Source organism: Quercus lobata, chromosome 6 (assembly GCF_001633185.2).
Source record: "Quercus lobata isolate SW786 chromosome 6, ValleyOak3.0 Primary Assembly, whole genome shotgun sequence".
Taxonomy (NCBI): Eukaryota; Viridiplantae; Streptophyta; class Magnoliopsida; order Fagales; family Fagaceae; genus Quercus; species Quercus lobata.
The window spans coordinates 41,204,053-41,226,245 of record NC_044909.1 but is presented as its reverse complement, the minus strand read 5'-3'; the positions used below and the strand labels follow the sequence as shown (position 1 = coordinate 41,226,245).

The window sequence follows — 22,193 nt, the reverse complement described above, 5'->3', positions numbered from 1 at the left end:
ATCGTCTGACGAGAGCAGGGTTTGAATCCCTCTCCTTTATGGTTGTAACTATTTAATTATAAATAATAAAAAAATTATTTAAAAGATATGCAATTGTTTTTAATGGGGTATCTTTCACTATGTTTCATTATGGGTGCACCACTTTATCATCTCAAATATGTATAATACATATTTGACACTATTATATCTAGTATAACATTTGCTAGTGATCCATTAATCAATTATTTTTTATTAGATGTTTATTTTGACAAATCTATCATTTTATTATATTTCTTTTTATATTTTTTAGGTTTTCAAAATTTAAAGATAATACAAAATAAATAAATAAATTATCTAGTTTATTGTACATAAAAATATGACTTTATTAAGCTCATTGTATTTATATATATATATATTTTAGAATTATTTATATAATTTATATAGTTGCACTGTGTGTAATTTTCATTAATGTTATATTATTCAATAGTTGTATATTGAATGTGCTTATTAACAAATCTAACATTGGATTATATGGTCTCCTCACATTCTACATACATGCAAAATATCAAGGCAATTAAAGAGTAATGTCTATCTCATCTGCAAATGGTTTAAATGCCAATTTTTCGAAACTTTCAAAATTAAATACAAAACATGAGTTATATGGATTAATAGAGAATTTTCCACAATGGCAAAAGCCCAATGAAGAAAGTAAATAACATCTAATTGATAAGAAATTTCACATATATGTTGAGAATATAAAAAACATTTAATCCAATAGTGTGGTTTTAAAATATTAATACAAAAAAAAAAATTATGAGGTATATAACATTAACAGAGAGTTACACCCAATATACATGCATAATATCAAGACAACCAATGAGTAATAATTATCTCATCTACAAAAGGTTAAAGTTCACTTGTTTTCAACTTTGAAATTATATACAAAATATGAGTTTTATGGATTATTGGGGGAATTTTTTGCAATGGGCAAAAGCCTAATGAAGAAAGTAAACTTTATCTAATTGACAACAAATTTGTGTTAAAACATAAAAAGAAAAAAAAATGTTATCTAATGGTAGTATTTATGAATATTGGTACAATAAAAGTTATTTATTGGTGTAACATTAAGAGAGAGCTACACTAGGTTTAACTTAATCTTGAATTACATATATATATATATATATATATATTGTCAATCAAATGTTATTTGCTATTCGATCAACAAATACATGTTTTATGTATAATTCTAAAATACAAAAATCTTGAAATTTAAATATTTTAAGGATGAAATAGTTATTGATATTTGATTATGATTATATCTTGCGAATGAAAAGAATAAAAAGGTAATGTAATCAAGTAGTGATGGGATCTTGAAAATGTTCATATAATAGAAAGTTAAGTGGTACAATATTGACAAAAATAACATTAAAGTGTAACTTAATTAATCTTGGCTTATATATATATATGTGTGTGTGTGTGTGTGTGTGTGTGTGTGTGTGTTACAATCAATGAGCATTTGTAATTCAAGAGTGAGATTGTTAATAATGAAAAAAAAAATTAATCAAATAGTGGGAATTTTCAAAATTGTAATCCACAATTAAAATTTTTCAAGTGATGTAAATATTGAATGAGTAAAAATATGAATTTTTTTTTTCCAAATTATAAAAGGATGGTTACTGTGAGGCCAGAGAGTTTGTGACCCCAACCTATTTCATGTTAAGGCCCAAGGCCTGCGCCGAGGAGATACAGGGCATAGGACGCACCATGAGAGTCGAGGACGGTCTAAGGAAATGGCCGAGGACGAGCTCCTGCTCGGCATTCCATAAATGCCCCTAAAAGGAAGAGTGATCACAGTGCAGAACAACACGAGTAAAAGGCTGTCAGAACTGCAATAAAGCATTCTGCACCTAACAGAGCCATGCTCATCAACTTTTACAACCACCCCCAACCACTTTGGGTATGGGCTGATGGGACAAGTATCAGTCTTGAAAAAGTCGATCCTACACGTGGACGAAGGATAAGGAATACAGCCTAATATAAAGAGAGGAACAAGCAATCCGGGAGAGTGGCTGAGAAAAATGGCCAAAAACCAGAGCCTCCCAGCCCACCTCCAGGAGAAAGACTCTTAGAACGAACACGATTTAATTATGTATGAACACCACGGAAAACCACTGTCTTGTGACCAAGGCCTAACCTTTCAAACCCACGCTCTATAAATGATATTGTTTGGACCTATTTACGTGCGAACCCAACATTATTATGGGTCGTTACAAATTGTGTCCTTACAGTTACCGACTAGTATTAGACAATTTTTTCTTTTTAGGGTACTAAAAGGTGCTGAACAGAAAGTACTAGACAACTTGGAAGCATTTTCGCTTGCACTAGAAGCTAAGATCAGATATCATTCAATCTTTTCACCATATATATATATATAGAATTAACATAAAGGCAACTGGTATTTTTTTTTTTTTTGCTAAACGAAAAATGGGGGCTTTATGATTGTATTATGCCACTCGGGTTTGTACATTTGGTAGATGAACAGTGAGGCTTTGTTTTTTTCCATTATCTAAATAGCAGGTATATATGCTCTGTAAATGAACATACGTTTACCCAGACTGCTAAGGGACCCATTTGAAAATGAAAGAAAACATTAACTTGTAGAGATAATATAAATAATAATGAGAAAGCACAATGAAGAGATAATTGCAGAGCTCAGAGGGTGGTCCCAGTTTTTTTTCCTCATCATATACAAGCAAATCCCAATTCCTTAGTCTTCAACCAAATTGGTTAGTTTTACTTTTACCTAAAATGCACAAAACAATGATAATGCAACCTTTCTGATTGTCTGGGTTTCTGGATTGCATTTAATTTTACCATTACTACGCAATCAGATTGCCTTTTGCTTTGGTTTTCATGCTATCATCATCGATCATGGCTAAAGCTACTTTTTCATCAGCAAAAGTAAGCATGACACAGCTTTGAAACCGTATTCGTTGACAATAAGAACTTTTGAATTGGGACGGTGCACGGAGTCTAAAAAACTTTCAACTCCATGTTGCACTAAAATGGCAAGTGCTTCATCTACGCGCTTTCAACGAATGTACACACGGTGCAGAGCTAGCTAACTCCCAAATTTAAAGCTCATGGAATTAATTCACATAGCTTTGGACCATTGGATGATAAAATAGTTGAAGTTGCTAAGGATGGAGTTAATAACTTAGATTGGACTAATAATACGCAGACAACGCCTAGATCTTTCTGTTCTGCCATCCATGCATATAGGACGGAATCTATGACAATGAGAGCAAGAGAAAAATGGACCACAATGGTTCGAATAAATCGTGATAATTAATCAAAAGACATGATTGAGTCTATGCCTCTGTAGCAATAGTTGTCATGATCTCTAATAAAGCCGTGGCGGCACTGATAAGCATGAGACACATGACATATTGATATAGACGTTGTCGATTGAATTTCCGTTGGAGATTCCGACGGCAAAGTAAAACTCAAATGGGTTATTTTAAAAAAAGACAAGGATTTCTCAGCAGAAACAGAGGGAAACGTACGTAGCTAATGGAAAGTTGTTCCATATGGCATGATAGTAAAGATTGCTTGTACCTATGTCTTTTTATGCTGTCAAAACAACTTCGAAACCTTGAGAAAGACTCATTCTCACTTGTAGAAACCATTTCACATAGTTTCTGTTTGGATATATCTTGTAATTTTCGATAACTTATTTGTAGAGTAATGATATAAAAAAAATATAGTTTTTGGTAATTTTAAGGTAAATGTATGATAAATGGCTTAAAATTAAAACTTATTTCAAATCTTTAGTTCCTATTATGTTATATTAATTAATCACTTCTCGTATGTATGTTAAAAATAATTAGTATTCTAAAAAAAAAAAAAAATAAATAACCTGTCATTCTTCTTATTAGTATTTATTAGTGTGAAACTTTAGTATTCAACTAACCACACAACTTACTTGTGAATATTTCAATAAAATTCTAGTAGGTTCTAGGTGGAATCCAATAGGAAACGAGCTTCAGCTAAGAAAATTTATTTATTTTACTTATATTATTTTGGATTGGCCATTAAAAACAAGCCAATATTCTATGATGTAGCAACTTGATTTTATAGGTACTAGATTAAATGATAATGATGAACTCAGAATTATTATAATTAATATAAACTCAACTTAAAAGAGCAAGGTTTTTATGTAACTTGGTTGTAAGAATTTTTATGCAATCTAATACATGGAGTAAAAAAAAAGCATTTATATGTATTATTTAAGTAAGTTACATCATACACGATTCATTAAAAAAGTCATATGACGTATGAATGATTTAATAAAAAAAACCACCATCTAGTGGATTGCATAAAAATTCTTACAACACCAAGTTGCAAAAAACATTTTCCAACTTAAAATAGATGAGCAAAATCAGAAGATAATAAGATAATTTGTTATTATTTGGATTTTTTTTTTCCCTATTTCAAATTTGAAAAATAAATAAATAAATAAAGGCTAGCCCAACATGACGCACATGATAGTCAGATCCACTTTCGGCCTGGGGCTAGTATCCATTATTTCGTTTTGACCCAATTACTATCGATCATTCATAAGACTAAAAGACAAAAGTAATAATAAAAATAATTAAATACGTCGGGCAAGCAAGCGCCTGTGGCCTAATGGATAAGGCGTCTGACTTCTAATCAGACGATTGTGGGTTCGAGTCCCACCAGGCGTGTCCTCTTTCTCCTACCTTTTTTATTTTTTTACTCGAATTCTGATTGCTACACCTGGATGAAGAATTACTATGCCAACACTTCGGCCCAGTGTTAAGCCCGTCTTAAAGCATTTGGGCTGAGATCAGGTTTACCCAATTCAACAACCATGCAAAAAATAAATTACCCAGCTCAGCCTCAAATCATTAACTGAGAACGTCAATCGAGCTAGATTGCACTGCAAATAAAACTCGGCCCAATATTTGGGGGGGGCCTTCATGGCAACTACTCGGTCCAATAAACTCCTATCCTTCGTTTCCCTTGCTCAACAAGTTTTTGTCCAAACAGTTGGACCCATTGTGTGTGTATTGGGTCAATATCGATTTCCGTGGCTTGAAAAATCCCCCAGATAAAAATTCTGTTATTCTCACAAATACAGATAAAAATTTTGCTGGATGATTTGTCCTTGGTTCGGCCCCTACTGCTCACTTATGTTAATGTAATTTTAAAGGATCAAACCTAGCTTGATGATGTTTCTCTGTTGTAATTTTGCTCTCTATTTCAATAAAACTTTTTAGAGAATACCATGATTTGTTGAATCCAAAGTTCATATGCCAAGTTCTCAACCCTTAAGAGTTTTATTATGACAATTTGGGTGTGTGTTATAAGAGTCTTCGGCCCAACTCTAGTTCTATTAATTTACTAATTCATTCCTCTTTACAATATTTTAAAAAAAAAAAAAAAAAAACCCTTGATAGTCCTGCTGGGTGGATGGTACGCTGAGATGCAATGTTTTTTTTTTTTTTTTTTTTTTTTTTTTTTTTTTTAATTTATTTTTGATAAATGAGATAAAATTTCAATTTTTAGGTCTATTTCATTCTAATTAGACTTTATCATTTAACTCAAAACACCAATTAAAAATTTGAAACCTAACGCCATGTTTGGTTTGCAAGGTTTTCATCACTCACTTTTGCTGGGACCCACACCACTGCTTATTTGGCTTTGTTTTACTTTCTTACTTTCCATCATTCGTAACTAAAAAAAAAAAGAGTTAGAGTGAATGAAAATGAAAACAGTTTTTAGGAGTTTCTAGATCTTGAGTTATGAGATTTGATGGCAATCTTGTAATTCTTTAGAGCCAAGTGGGTCCCACCTGTATGTCTAGTCACATTAAATGCCAGAGAAGTAATGGGCACCAACAGTCATATGGCACTGTTCACTTTCAGCTTTAATGTTTTTCCCTTATTTTTCTCATTCTTTTTTTGGTAGAAAAGGAATACATAATAAAACTAACCAGCAACCAAAATATCAGGACAAAGCTTGTTTACAGACCGGCCATAAACATCAGCCTCCAAAATAGTAAGCAAATCCACAGGTAGACTAGAAAAAATAGAAAAATCATTCTCAAGGGTTGTGCCTAGCTTAGCTAAGAAGTTTGCACATCTGTTGGCTTCTCTGTAGACATGCCTGACTCTTGCTTGGGGGATCTGAGTAACTAAGTGCTTGCAATCTTTCATAATAGAGGATATGATAGTATTCGTGCAGCTTTGGGAATTGAAGGCATCCACCACGGCTTTTGCATCCAACTCAATACAGACAGCTTGGGCTTGAATTTGCAGACAAAGAAGAAGGCCGTCCCGGAGAGCCCATAACTCCACCAAAAAGTTGGTAGCAGTGCCGATCTTCCTTACAAATCCGATTATCCAATTGCCATTACCATCTCTAATTAAACCACCTCCACCAGCCAGCCCAGAGTTTCCTGTTGCCGACCCATTCGTGTTAAGAGTCAACCAACCATTCCTCGGCTTCTCCCATTTTACACTCTTCAAGATCATCCTTTTAGTGGCTAGATGATTGCAAGCACAAAAACCAAACTCCAATGCACGGTCCAAGATTACTTTAGCCAAATTCGGATTTAGAGTTTTATTCCTAAACACATGTTGGTTCCTATCTATCCAAATCATCCAAATAGCAAAATGATAAACCTGGAACCAGTGAACATGACTTGAGCTGTGATGTTGATCTGATTTAGCATTCAAACTAAGCCATTCCTGCAAATTATGGTTAGAAAAGAAGGAGTTTGATGTCTGTCTACCTAGCTGCAGCCATATCCTCTTGCTTATAGGGCAATCACGCAAGGCATGAAGGATGGACTCTGCTTCTGTGTGGCAACGAGGACCAACGGCCTCAACCTGAACTCCTTTAGCCATCAAACAATGATTCACTTTGATACTATTATGCATACACTTCCATAAAAAAGCTTGAATTCTTGGCATGGTCTTTAATTTCCAGATCCAATTGCCTTTGAAAGGAGCATCCCCTCTGGAATCAATGGTTAGAAGATAAGCACTCTTGAGATCAAAACCTCCTCTTGGCGAGAATTTCCATGCTAATTTGTCCTCCACTCTGGTAATTAGAGGAATGGGCGTAGCTTTAAGCTCATTAATGATCTCATAAGGAAGAACCATCTGCAGAATATTCCAATTCTAGATGCCTGCACTGTCTACAACATCCTTGAATTTTAACTTCGAAGATTCTCAAGTTTATGGACCATGAATAGTATTCCTCAATGGACCAAGAGTAGACCAACTATTATTCCAAAAATCAAGCTTGCTTTCAGAGCTAGGCAGCCATCTAATTCCCTTCCTAAAAGTCTCTTCACCTTTCTTTAAGCTTTCCAAATTCTGGAACTTGGCAGGCTTCTAGCATTTCTGTAACTTAGTTTTTGATGATTGCAGTATTTATGCCTAAGAACTTTAGCCCAAGGAGCTTTAGTCTCGGAATGAAATCTCCAATCCAATTTTGCCAAGAGAGCCATATTTCTTCCTTTTGCTATTTGTAGACCCAAGCCCCTTTCTTCCTTTGGTCTGGTTACCTTTTGCCACCCTACCCAGTGCATTTTCCCCTTGCTCTCATCTGAACCCCATAAGAAGTTTCTGTTCACCCTATCAATGCCTTCCAAGACTCTTGCAGGCAGCTGGTTGCTTTGCATAATGTAGGCTGGAATAGCTGATGAAGATGCTTGAACTAGAACCACCCTTCCTGCCATAGATAGAAGATTAGCCTTCCACCCCGCCAACTTGCTCTTCACTCTATCTAAAACAAAGTTGAAATCTTGACCGCTGTTTCCTTTGTGCTTGATAGGAAAGCCTAAGTATTTCCCCAAACACTCCGTCTGTTGGAAGCCAAGGATGTCACTAAGGGCTTCTTTGTCACTAGGGTCGATGTTTGGAGAGAAACAGACCCTAGACTTGGCTTCACTCACTGATTGCTCGAATAGACTGCAAAAGTTGTCAAGCACTTCACTAATGGCTACACAATTTTCAGCATTGGCCTTAGCAAAAAGCATTAAGTCATCCGCAAAGAACAAATGAGAGAAAGAGGGGCCGCTCCTAGAAGCTCTTACCGGACACCAAACTTTAGCTTCACATTTTTCTTGAATAAGTTGGCCCAATAGCTCCATGCAGAAGATGAATGTGTAAGGGGACAATGGATCCCCTGCCTTATGCCTCTGGTAGGCAGAAAGGAATCAAGGCTTCCTCCATTAAACAAAATAGATGTAGATACTGATGATATGCAACTCATCATAAGCTCGATAAGATTTTCCGGGAAATTGAATCTACTCAGCATACTCTTTATGAAGCTCCATTCAAGTTTGTCATAGGTCTTTTCTAAATCAATCTTGAACGCCATATATCCCACATTTCCCTTAGCTTTCCCCATAGTATGAATTATCTCCTGAACAACGATTGCATTATCCACCCACCTTCTTCCTGGCACAAAGGCCGCTTGAGTCGGATAAATAAGCTGATCCAGAAACGGTCTGATTCTGCTAACTATGATTTTGGAAACAATCTTGTAAACCGAGTTACAAAGGCTAATGGGTCTGAAGTTGCTAATGGATTCAGGCCCTTGATTCTTCGGAATGAGTACAATATTGGTTTTATTCAAGTAGTCCGGACTGTTTCTTTCCCTAAACACAGACTTCACTTCTTCTCTGACCGATCCTCCCACTAAGTGCCAAAACATTTGAAAGAACCCGGCATGTAACCCATCAGGCCCAGGGGCTTTAAAAGCTTTAAGAGACCAGATAACTGTGAATATTTCCTCATCTGTCACCATATGGCTTATGCTTTCCTTCTCAACATCTGTAAGTTTAACTTGCCAGTTTTGATTAAGCTTTATATCTCCAATTGCTGCCTCCTGGCTGGTGCTATAAAGTTTCATGAAACCCTCCCTGATATGGGCAGCAACTTCCCTCTCCTCAGTTAACCAGTCCCCTACTTCATTCTTAATTGCAGTAATGAGATTATGCTTCCTTCGGGCAATCACAGATACATGGTAGAAAGAAGTATTCCTATCCCCCAAGACCATCAAGTTTATTCTAGATTTAAGCGCCCACAGATCCTTTTCTTGCCCCAAAACAACATCCAACTCTTTGATAAGATGATTCTCAAGGCTTACTAGAGATGCAGAAGGGTCCGAAGACAAAACCCTTTGAACACCATCTGTTGAGGTCTAAAAAGTCACAATACCCAAGCCCAAAGAAATAAGCACAAGGGGCCATGGAAAAGAGAAGAAATGGTAAGCCCAAGAGGCTTGAAGCCCAAAAAAACATCAAGAAGAAAAAGGGCAAGCCCAGAAGCTTATGAGGAAAGAAGAAAGAAAAAGAAAAGAAGCCCATGTCAGAGGATTGAAGAAGAAAACTGAGCCGGGATCCTCAGAGACTGCCAAAAGGCTCGAGACCCCCTAGGCGTGTAAATACAGTCAAGAAAAGATTAAGACAGTTCAAAAGAAAAAGACAAAAAGGAACACAAGAAACAGAGGAGAGGGCACGTCCTTCTCAAGTGTCAAGTGACCCAGCAAGAAAAAGAAGAGAAAAACTCAGCGACTTCTCATAGCGCAAGTGGGTAGCATCTTGGGGAATCAGAATGAAGAAGTATAAAAAAGGGAGTAGCAGCGAAAGACTTTCAAACCAGCAGAATGAGATTCCGCCCATTTGAGAAAAAAGATAAAGAAGAAGGACAGCCAAAAGCTGGACCGTGAAGAACGTGACCTCAGCATACTCCAAAATAGGTAGTCAGCCATGGACTTTCAAAGAAACAAAACTAAAAGGAAGGAAAGAATGAAGAACAGGGAAACTGAACCTTCTGGGCGATAGGCACAACACATACTCTGGTACCTAGGGGGCAAAACAGGGGAATCAATAGTTCCTTTGAGACTCCAGAATAACACTATAAAAAGGGGGGAAGGGATTGTGAGAAAGGGGGAGAAAAAAGTTTGGTAATAGAATCATTGAGAAAGTTCTATCGAAAAGAAAACTTAGAGAAACTAGTAAAATTACTTCCCGGTATCCTAGAAAAAGCCACTATAGCACATACTCAGATTAAAAAAGAATCAAATTTTGCAAGTCATAGAGGTTTGAATAACCATCTAAGACTGTAATTTTTGAGTTTGCTTGAGCCTTGTATCACGTCTTAGTGAGCACACTGTAATCATAACAAAGAAAATTCAATGAAATATTTCCTATTGATTTTAGGATCCCTAACCATTACTTTGTGCTTTCTTTTTACCGTTTGCTTTGCATTACTTTGCTGTTTTGATTGTTGTTCGATACAAATATCCTTGTTTGTTAGTTTTTATGTATTGTAGGAAGCATGACCTGTGCACCACTTGATTCTTAAACAGCCTTTTAGTTGTGGTGAATCAAAACCCGGTCCACCAAACTACAACTACTCGGCCCAGGATCCTTGGGCTTGAGTGCTACAAAAAAAGTACTCTCACACCATTTAATCGAGCCATGATTCTCTTCTTTTTATGAAAAATATTACCGAAGTGATTTTTATTCCACATGGTAGCTTGTTTAGCGAAGGTGTTAATTACTTCCATAAGTTTCCTTGGCCGTCTCCAAGCCTGGTTCACAACAGAGGGAAAAGAGGGATCAGATAACCAAAAACTTTGAAATTTAAAAGGCCTATTAAGAAACATTTGCCCCCTAGGCTATGTTTCCATTAACACAAGGTAATGATCCGAATGGCACCTTGTGAGATGGGATACTTTAGCATCTGGGTAGAGCAGACACCAACTAGGATTCATGAAGAACCTATCTATTCTCTCTTGAATAAGGCTACTGACCTCCCTTCTGTTAGTCCAAGTATATTTTGGCTCACTGAACCCCATGTCCACCATATTACACTTATCAAGACACTCCTTAAAGAGAAGGGATCTGGCCATGCTAACCGGCCTTCCCCCGAATTTATCCTCATCGATGAGGAGTTCATTAAAATCCCCAGCTATAACCTAAGGCAGGTTTTAAAGCTCAGCAACCTTGGAAAGATTTCCCTACAAAACCTGCCTCTCTACACATCTAGGACTAGCATATACAGCAATAAAAATCCAAGATAAGTTTGTAGGTAATACCTTGACTTCCACGTGAACCTCTTGCTTCGTGTTAGTGAGCTGGACAACCTCCACCCTATTTGAATTCCAAAGTAGCCAAATGCCACCAGCAAAGCCCATCGTCTTCGTGTGAATAGCACCGTCAAAAGTCAAACGGTCAGTTATCTCCTTAGCTTTGTCTCTCCCAATATGGGTTTCCATGACCACCATTATACCAAGATTATGATTCCTCACAAGCTCCCTAACACGACTCTGAAAGTTGGGCTTCAAAGCGCCCCTACAATTCCACACTATTATATTCATAGATAACAGATGATAAAGGGTTGAGAACACATCAAAAGGGGGTAGTAGCTTCACTTCCCACCTCCAATTCCATCCCATCATCTCCAACATCTCCTCTGTTTTCCCCTTTCCTAGGCACAAAGTCAACATGTGTACCAGAACACCCATAGCCGTTTCCCTTATCACAACTTATGCGTTGAAACCCAGAATTGGTATGAGTGTTTGAATGAGCTTGATGTTGATGTGGCCGGTCAGCATCCTTTTCTCCAAGAACGCCTCCTCTGGTTTCTTCTTGCACAAAATTGGGTTTTGTGATATTTGGGAGAGCAACCTCTAACCACTCACCTGAACCTGCCACCGTGGGCTATGATTCCACCCCCAATCCTGATTCGTGGTTGTTAGCGTTCCCATCCTTACGCTGTCCGCCGTCACCGGACTGCTTCCAAGACTGCTTTCCCACTTCGGCACTGCCAGTTGCCGAAAACTGGAATTGATCACAAGGATTTTTCCTATCGCCAATGGTATTAAGAGATGACCACTTCAGCGAATTGTTGACTACAATCTTCCCAGAGCTTCCAACGTCTTCCTTTACATTCCACTTTGTGGCTTTAGTTCTCGCAATTTCTTTTTTACCCTTGACCAAAACACTGGACCTGTTATGTGGTCTCACACTAACCCCTTCCTTGCTAACGTTGTCCTCTCGGCCCACTTCAAATGACCCATTATACACATTGCCCATACCATTCACCCACTCCTTCAGCCTACCCAGCTGTCCTTGTCTCTTGTCGTGTGGCTGTGACCCCAAACCCGCATGCGTACTAACATAATTTGTCCTTCTCTGCCCAGCCTTTCTTCGTGTCACTAACATCCAAGGACCGTACCTATCATCATCCGTACCTATACCATAATCCTCCGGCAATCCACTAGCTGGCATTGTACCATGTGTGTCATGCACCTCGCGTGTCTTGGCTGGCTGAGTTGTACCATCCCCTGCTCCTTCACTTTTCGGCTTACCTTCCATCGGCGAACTAGGACCTCTAATGGTGAACGGGCATGACTCTTTCATATGTCCTATTCTTCCACAAGAGAAGCAAAGTTTGTGTATTCCTTTATATATCACCAGCTGCTCAAATCTCCCTATAAGGATCGTGTTAACAAGAGGCTTGTTGACATCGACCTGGATACAGAGCCTTGCGTATCTACCCTTGGCCTCCAAAGCTATGTGGGTGTCCATCCTAAGCACCTTTCCAATGGCTCCTTCTATCTGTTGTAGAACATCAAATTCATATAGCTCCATAGGGAGCTTATGTAGTCGAACCTAGATTGCTATGGAAGAAATGCTCGCACTTGCAGGCTTAAGGAAGGGCTCCTATGGCCGAATGGATAAGAAGTGGCCGCCAATGAACCACGGTCCATTTTTTAGGACAGCCTCCATATCTTCTTTCAGAGAAAATCTGACTAAGTAAAATTCTTCGCCTAAATCTACATAGTCAAGTCTTCCAGTTGGCTTCCACAAGAGGTTTAGTTTGTTTTGGAGAAAACTAAATCCCACCTTTCTGCCATAAAGCTTAATGATCAATGCGTTTGACCACGGCTTCCTAATCCGGAGCTTGGTTTCCCTAGTTAGCTTAACCGCCACTAGACCCTCACGAAGCTCATCCATCTCCTCATTTGAATCCACGTCCGAATCCAGAAAATCTGTAAAATCGAAAGCCTTGGCATAGGCCCCTGGTATTTCCCCCACCAGTTTCCTTTTAAAGGGTGTTTTTGGTGCTTCCCATGTATTCTGAAACTCCTGGGAGTATCCTTTCTCGGAAGAGCCATCAATAAAATCAGCATGATGAACATCCTTGACCTTCTTCTTGCTCCTAGCTAGTTCAGCTTCCTCTTCCCATAACCATGTTCGATGCTGGCAGTGCTAGGCTATACTGATTAGGTACAAGTTTGGTATTGTAGGCTTGTAATGCGCTAAATATTTATTTTTCTCATTCACTCCCATTTCTCTCTACTCTTTCACTTTAGAGCTCTGTTCTTGTTTTCGAAAGGTGAGAAAAATTTTCTCATATCTACTCCGTTCTTCACGAATCTAGGTTCGGTTTTTTTTTTCCTAAGCTGTTTCTGGTTTTATGATTGTTGAACTATACATGTGTTTGATCATATCTCTCTCTACTGCTTCACATGAGGGAATTTCTAACAAATGTTTTGCTTTCTCACTTTCCATCATAGAGTTTATGATGTTCTTGGTGGATTCACTTTTCATGATTTCTGTTGATCATGGTCAAAATAAGAGCTTAAATTTTATTTGTATGAGATTTTAATTATGTGATCTACCTTAATAACAACACCAATTGAACAACACCTTACAATCTTCATATTAATAAAAACCTGACATAAAAACTTTCAAATCCAGCCTCAAATTTACACCATTTGATTGTTGAAGATAGATGTAGGAATGTACGAGATTGAAAAGAACAAATTATCAAATGTAGACTGAAATTCATGAAAATGTTTAGGAATATGCAAAATACAAAGGTGGACAAATTTTTCTTCAATAGACCCACACTTCTGAGAGGGGTTTAGAAGTTGAAGGTGATAATGAAAAGGAAATAGGGATACCTAGGTTGTGTTTGGAGTTGGGCTTTGGAATTCCTTCGTGTGGGTTTTCGGATTTCAAAATCAAAGAGGAGAGGGGAACCTCTGAAAGTCCTTCAATCTTCTTGGGTAGAAAATGAGAGGCATAATGAGGGTTTGAGGAGTTGATACTTAATGGTGAGAGAGTGGAGAAGCTGAGCCTAGGTATTGTAGAATGGGCGAATGGCTGTGCATGAAGAGGAGAGAGAGACTTGATGCGGGTAGGCTTTTTGCCATTCTGTGCACCTACTAAGCAATAAATTTTCATGGGTCCAAGTGAGTGACATAAATTTGTGTTTTAGAATTGGAAAACCCATTAAGAATTTCCAACCAAATAAACCAAAGAGTAGAGTTATGAGTAATTTTGAGTTAGAGTTATAAGAATTGAGTTATGAGTTTAAGTGAGGAGATTTGAGTGAAAAGTGTTGAAATATGAGTGTCTTATAAACTAAACAAAGCTTAAATATCTTACTCAATGACTGTTACTAATTAAGTAAAGTAAAATTTACTATGATAGTAGGACACAATTAAATTAATTAATCATTAATAAAAGGGTGAAAAGGAAAGAGAGAGAAAAAAAAAAAAGAAGAAGAAAAGAAAAAACCCACTTATTAGCGTAGATAATGATAAAAGCAAAAGAAAAGGGACATTTTCATGTTCAGTCGGAGCCCATCCGACAAGAAGCGCAATTTGGGAGCACCTGGCCAAATGTATGTACGATCAACTTCAGCTTCTTGTCTTTATTCATTCGCTAATTCTATTGCAGCTAGAGCAGAGTAAAAAAAAAAAATAGTAGCAGTCAAAAGATTATTTTACAACCAAGTAAAAGTAAAAGGAAAAGGAAAATCTCAAAACCTTAGTAAATTTGTATCTCTCGCCGACTCACCAGTCACCAGCACTACTGCAAATAACGGCCCCACCCACCCGAAACCCCCAAATGGCCTTAATATCACACCGCTCACCTCTCAACTCTCAATATGTATGTTAGCAATGTTGTTTTAATAATATTATTTATATTTTTTAAAAATTTATGTAAATAAAAAATATGTAAAAATATATATAATATTATTTAAAAACTAAAAAATATTACTTAAAAATACCATATTAAACGTCCTCTTAATTAGTATAGCTGAGCTGATCATATTTACGAATAGAGCAGAGAGACGAGATAGAGGGAGACAGAGCAGAAAAGAGCAAGGTTTTTACAATGCACGAGGTTAAGAGCTAGGTACAAACACGTCAATCTGATGCATTGAATATTCACAGCTGTAACCCAATGATCTGTCTACCTTTTCTCTCTAGGCCATTACAGCTGCATGTGACCCCTTGTCCCCTTCTTTCACTGTCTCCTTTTACGAATGGCTCTCAAACCCTCCTCACTTCACTACAATAGAAACCGATACTCAAATCACAAACTAAACTAGTACTAAAACGGTAAAACCCACCACTACTCTTTCAACTCTCGCTCTCGCTCTCTCTCTCTCTCTCTCTCTCTCTCTCTCTGCGCTTTATCCATGGCATACCCATCTCCTTCAAACCTTCTTTTCCTCTGTTTTCTGCTCGTTTTCGTCAACGTGGGTCCTTATGTTGGTGCTCAGCTTGAAGATTCGAGCTTGAATCTGATGAGTAGTAGTGAGGCATTTGAGTGGCCCACCACAACAATGTCATCACCGTACGACAGCGACGAGCTAGATGAAGAGGAAGAGGATGAGAACAGCATGGAGGGTGGGCTGAGTCGTAGGTCACTGTTCTGGAACAGAATGAGGTACTACATTTCGTACGGTGCTCTCTCTGCCAATAGAATCCCATGCCCACCTCGCTCTGGAAGATCTTACTACACCCACAATTGCTTCAAGGCCACAGGCCCTGTCCACCCTTACACTAGAGGCTGCTCTAGAATCACTCTCTGCCGGAGATGAGGAGAGAGAGAGAGAGAGGTACTGTATATCTCAGCCTGGAGTTGGATTACCACCTACGTTTCGAGGTTTTTATATATGTTAGATTAAAATGCTTATTATTTTCTTCTACCTATGTTGAGTGGGAAAATTGTGTGAGTTTGGCTGTTTGTGCTGAGAATTGAGATTGAGTAGTAATGTAGCTTGTTTAATGGCATCGCTTTGGTGCTAATTAAGTATTGAGTATTTGTATTTTATGCTAGGCACTCTTGTTTTTATGGGAATTTGTTTTAGTCTGATTCCTGGTTATGAAAGGGATTCTCCTGGTTTAGTATTTTTTTTTCCCATTTGCCTAATTACATTGTAAGAGTTGAGCTTGATTATTATAGTTTGTCAATATATCTCATATCTGTGCTGTGCTTATTTATCAGATGGGGATTGGGAGTAACTTGAAATTAATTAGGTGTTATTTTAGCTACTTAGACGGCCAAAAGTGACTAGTACATCATGACATCTATGTGCCCACATGAAAGTGATTAATACTATATGTAGCATCACTTTAGCTGGCTTCAACTGCCCTAACCACCCTCCAACGACTTACTTAACCCTGTCGCCAATCTTATTCATTCACGGATCACGAAATATTGACTGGCAGAAGTGCATTTACTCAGTGCGCCTGCTAGGACCCAACCTGTATAAATTACTGATTAATTGCTGGGTAGTTTTGATTCAATTATTTGTTCGGTAATAGCAATATTTCAATATGCCTTTTAAAGGTTTAGCATTGAGTTACACTATTCATTGAGTAGTGATTCTGAATCTCAATAAGGGCCTGAAGAAATTAGTGCAATAATGGGCTTAGGATGAATCCAGAAAAACAATTCTCGTCAAGTCAGGATGAACGGTTGCGTGTTCTGTGTTTTTCCTACTGAGACCATTTATATTTCGTTATATTTTAGCACAATATGCAGTTTTGCATGTATCAATTGATTGCGGATCTGCGACAAATGGGAATGCACACATTAGTAATTCATGATGATCTTAGTAAAAAGGCCCGCATGTTGATAACAACAAATTAATATTGTTATTGAATTATTGTCATATGCCTATTTAGATTTTAGACAACCAAGCCTTGAGGCTTTCCCAGACCATATTTTCTGTTAGCATTCCTGCCTCTTGCCAAATATCCATTAGAAAATGTTCTGTCCGGCCTAAAGTTTTTTCTTTTCAATGGTTCTTCACTTATCTTTGTTAGATTTGGTTGAAACACTTCAATCGGTTTTGTAAATGATCGATCATTTCCTTGCTATGTTCCATTGCTTGGTTAATAACAATTCTTTTCCAAACATGAAAGAGATTTAGGTTTTCTAGAGTTCTTATTTATTAAGGTGATTTCATCTTGAAGTAGCTAAAATATTATCGAAAATTGCGCAACATTTCACTAATTGTTATCTATTGGTAGAAAGACATTTCATTAACTAACCAAAAGTTAAATCTTTAGAGAGGCTGCATTGTAGAAACTTAGGAGCCACCTCCAACCAGACAGAGTAAGTGAATAACTACTTAAAGTTTATTTATAAGAAGAAGCAAAAGATATACAATTAAAGGAGGGTCTGTGACCATCTTTATCTAAAACCTTAGCTAATAACGATGACAAGTTAGAGATGGGAACTAACCCACCCCAGTTCAAAAGAGTAGCCCATTGGACTAGAAGGTGGACAGTAACATTGCCTTCTTTACATATAAAAGAAAATGATACATGATCAAAAAATTTGGCTAGGAACAAAATATCCTCTAGGACTGCTTTAATTCTCCAGTGAGAGACAACTACTTTGTTTCTTAATGGCTCAATGACATTCAGTGCATCTCCTTCAAGGATAATACTCTTGAATCCTTCATTAGCCGCTTTTTTGATAGCTAACCAAGCTACTTTGGCTTCTCCCAACAAAGGCTCTGTCTAATCCAATTGCTTTGTCCATGTTGCAACTAAATTTCCTCTTTGGCCTCTTGCCACCACAGCCACCGAGGATTTACCTTCCCTAATTATCAAGATAGTCAATACCGTACCAGTACCGGCTGGTATGTACCGTACCAGTATGTATACCGGTATCAAAACATCAACGTTTCATACTGATTTAAATACCGGCCGTACCAGCCATGTATCTGCCATACCAGCCAATTTTGGGCAATATCAGCGTACCGGCTGGTACAGAAATATATATATATATATATTTTTTAAGTTTTGTAATTTTTGAATTTTTGTTAGGGCAGAATGATAATTTATTTACATTGACTTATTAGTATTATTTGTTTTCTTAGTATGCAATGGTAACTTTTAAGCTTTCTATTTTTTATATTGTATTTTTTTTTTCTTTTAATTGATACTAATGTCTAAAACCATGAATAATTATTTCTGAATTGAGGAAATGTTTTATGGTAAACTTTTTATATTTATTATAATATATATATATATATATATATAAATACACACACACACACACACATATACATATATATATATATATATATATATATATTTATTTATTTATAAATATAAAAAATAGCGGTAAATCCGAAACGGTACACCGATATTGACCGGTATCCGAAATATATCGTACCGCTGGTCAAACTGGTACAACCTCCGGTACGGTATTAACTCCCTTGTTAATTATAGCATCAAAGTTCAGTTTTATCCAATTTAAAGGCAAGGCAGTCCAGGATGGGTCTTTTGGGGGTATTTCTGGTTGATTTTTTCAAGCATTATTGTGCTCTTCATGAGATTTATTCACCTACCTTGCCATCTCTTTCGGGCTTGTTTTGATTCCCTCTAGTCTAACTTTATTTCTCGTCATCCAAATTTGATCACATAAAATTGCTGCATATAATTGGAAATCTTAAGCTTCTTTGCCCTCTAAACCCAAGCCATGCTTTGGGTTGATTATCATCTTCACCCAATCAGCTATAGATACATTATACATATGGCTCATATTTAATGGCCAAGGACTTGCAAACCAAATTTGGGCAACCCAATCACATTGTAGAAAAATATGCTCTAAAGACTCAATGACATTATTGCATAAATAACAATCTATTGAAGATAGAGAAAACCTGGAATTTAGGACTGAGTTTATAGGTAGAATCTCCCAAGTCATCTTTCACAACAAATTTTTGAGCTTGGCATGAATTTTCAGCTTTCGCATTTTCAGCTTTCGCAGCTCTTTCCAATCTTTATTTTGCAACACAGGGTGAGGTAAATAATTGATAACCCTTAAGGCATTATATGCTGTCTTAACCGTGAATTCACTTAAGGGATTAAGACACCAAAAAACTTGGTCTTGTTGTGACAGTTGGTTAAGGTGGATGGTCAGAATCTTGGTTACTGTATCTAGCTCAAATAACTCATAAAGCTTTCCTCTATCCCACTGTCTAATATCTTGATCAATCAACACCGCCGCCAAATGGGCTTTAAGACTAGCTCCATTTCTTCTTAGAGGGATTAGATTTGGTTCATTTGGAATTCAGTGGTCTTGCCAAATCCAAGTACTCAAACCATTCTTTATCTTGTGGCACATCCCTTTCTTTACCACATCTCTACATTCAAAAATGTTTTGGGAAGTCCATGATGCCCCTTTAGGTGAGGGCATTTTCATAAAGTTTTTAGGGTCTGGTTAATGTATGCATTAACAAATTTATTTTTGGAAAAGTTTTATTAGGAAAATTTTTTCAATTTTCGATAAATTTTTTTCAAAATTAATTTACTATTGTGTGCCATTGGACACACGTTAGTAAAATCCAAGTTTTTATACTTCATATATTTCTTTTTAAAAATCTGAACCTATAGTTTGTCAGCATTACTTGCTATTTCCCATGCGCCAGAATCTGTCTACCAGTCCTTCAGACCAGCGAATATTTGCTCCAAATGACTGAAATCATAAATTTTTTCATTGTTTTCCCAGTCGAATTACAGATCGGATCCAACCTTTATCTCTTTTGTCTTTCTATGCCATGTTTTTTTTCTTTTCTTTATCGGTTCATTCACTTACTCTAAAGTCTAATCCAACTTCAGTTTTCAAAAAAAAAAAAAAAAAAAAAAAAAAAAAAAAAAAATCCAACTTCAGTTACGTTTTGATATGAAATCAGAGAGGGAGTACAGTGGGTTGATTGGGCTTATTAACATAACAGGTGGGTTGGGCTTTTTAAATGTTAATGCCTCGTATCCCATGTTGTATAAATCCGGTCTTGTTCACGGGCCACAAGAAAATCTACTCTTATTGTGGTCCAAATGGAATCTGGTCTTTTAGAGCATCAGCACTCCACAATGCTAAAGCCAAATGTAAGGAAGTTTTACCATTTCAAGCCTTAAAATCCTCTCCATCAGAAAATGCTACTGCCCACTATTGCAAATTTTTTTGCAATAGTGCTACAGTGCAATTCTAAAGATAGAATTGCACTGTAGCACAATTCTAAACCAAAATATTCTTTATTTATTCACATTTCTGACTTCCTTCTCTCTCGTCTTTGCTCTGTTTCTCATCTCCATTCTCTCTCCACAATGGCCTCTCTCTCTCTCATCACATCTCTCTCTCTCATCACATCTCTCTCTCACGGTGGGCTATTCTAACGTGGGTCGTGGGTCCGGCGTGGAGGTGAGGCTGGGTAGTCGAGATCGGCGTGGTATGGTGGCGATTTCTGGGTTTTTTGGGTCCAAATCAGCGTGGTACGATCAGCGGCGTCTTTAAGCTTCTTCCGGCGTGGCTTGCGACGTGGTTTCCTCTCAACAAGTGCAGGCAAGCCGAGTTGTACCACCCATGGAAGTGCGAGACTGAGCGCCAAAAATGAACCCCACCGGGAAATGTGAGATTGGGCTATTCAATGGTCATTTTCTTGAACCTCGCCGGAAATGAAGGCTCCGGCGGAAGTTCCAGACAGAAATTTAGGAATTTTTGTTTGTGGGTTTTGTTGATTGATGCGTTTTTGGTTGATTTATGAAGTTTTGGGTGTTTGAGTTGATGGGTTATTGCTGGATTTTGTTTGAATGATTTCTGGGTTTCTTGAAAATATTCAATGGCCTTTTACTTGAACCTCGCCGGAAATGAAGGCTCCGGTGGAAGTTGCAGATAGAAATTTAGGATTTTTTGTTTGTGGGTTTTGTTGATTGATGAAGTTTTGGGTGTTTGAGTTGATGGGTTATTGCTGGATTTTGTTTGAATGATTTCTGGGTTTCTTGAAAATATTCAATGGCCTTTTACTTGAACCTCGCCGGAAATGAAGGATTCGGCGGAAGTTACAGAGGGAAGAGCTGAAAATGAGAGAGAGGAGAGAGATGGGAGAGAAAAGAAAAATTTTTGATATATATTATTTTATTTTGTAAATATATTATTTTAATGAGTAAAAGAAGGAAATAGAAGTTTGGGATGTGGAGGTATTGTAAAATAAGATGGTATAATGATAAAGTGAGTTTTTAGAATGGTAAAATAGAATAGCATTAGCATTTCCCAATGCTAATGCTCTTATATAACCATTTTTTTTTACAATACAATAGTTGAGAACAATTTGAAGAAGTATTGATTCTAACAAGGTTGATCATTCAGACTTTTTAATACATTGATGTGGAGGCAGAGAGTTTTGACCTTGACTTTCTTTATAATGGAGAGCAAATAATTCTACTAAAATATAAGACTTTTGGTAATAAATAACACTTTTATTTATTATGTGTGTCAAATTCTTTAGTGGTGTGTTTAGATGGTAGGATTTGGGCACATGAATTTGGATTTAAGTGATTAAAATCCAAATACCGTGTTTGAATAGTTTACAAAGGGTGAAGGATTTGGATTTAACAAATCTATCAAAGATTTTAAACCTTAAAATCCTTGAATTTGAAATAACTTTTAAGCCCATAAAATTTTAGAAATCCATTTGAGGTACTTAAACATTTATGGATTTAGAATTAAGGCATTTCAAATCCATTTTAGAAATCCATTTGAGATACTTAAACATTTATGGATTTAGAATTAAGGCATTTCAAATCCATTTTAGAAATCCATTTGAGATACTTAAACATTTATGGATTTAGAATTAAGGCATTTCAAATCCATCACTTTAATACTTTAATCTAAATTCAAATTCAAGTATCCAAACGCAACCTAGGAGTCATGAGGAAACCAAAGAATTGGACCTAATGTGAATAGTATAACATGTTTTAAAAATTTTATTATGTCAAATCTCGGAAAACATGTGGTTCAAGCAATGATCTAGTGGTAATGTCATCTTTTGAAAAACTTC

The 22,193-nt window shown here is 36.9% G+C and overlaps 2 protein-coding genes and 1 non-coding gene across 3 annotated transcripts; 2 read left to right on the top strand and 1 right to left on the bottom strand.

The window, feature by feature from the left end:
- The first annotated feature begins 4,654 nt into the window (after positions 1-4,654).
- Positions 4,655-4,727, top strand: TRNAR-UCU. The gene has a single exon. It is a non-coding gene; the product is annotated as a tRNA-Arg (tRNA).
- A 1,266-nt stretch (positions 4,728-5,993) lies between these two features.
- On the bottom strand, positions 5,994-11,553 carry LOC115950292. Its single transcript, XM_031067513.1, has 5 exons — positions 11,125-11,553; positions 10,840-11,004; positions 8,111-9,222; positions 7,580-7,985; positions 5,994-7,172 (listed from the first exon to the last, which is right to left on the bottom strand). Exons 1-5 carry the CDS (start codon positions 11,551-11,553, stop codon positions 5,994-5,996), a joined length of 3,291 nt encoding a protein of 1,096 aa, XP_030923373.1.
- Positions 11,554-15,295: 3,742 nt separating this feature from the next.
- Positions 15,296-16,338, top strand: LOC115995047 (protein RALF-like 34). Its single transcript, XM_031119457.1, has one exon. The coding sequence runs from the start codon at positions 15,531-15,533 to the stop codon at positions 15,933-15,935; it is 405 nt and encodes a 134-aa protein (XP_030975317.1). The 5' UTR covers positions 15,296-15,530; the 3' UTR covers positions 15,936-16,338.
- Positions 16,339-22,193: the final 5,855 nt, after the last annotated feature.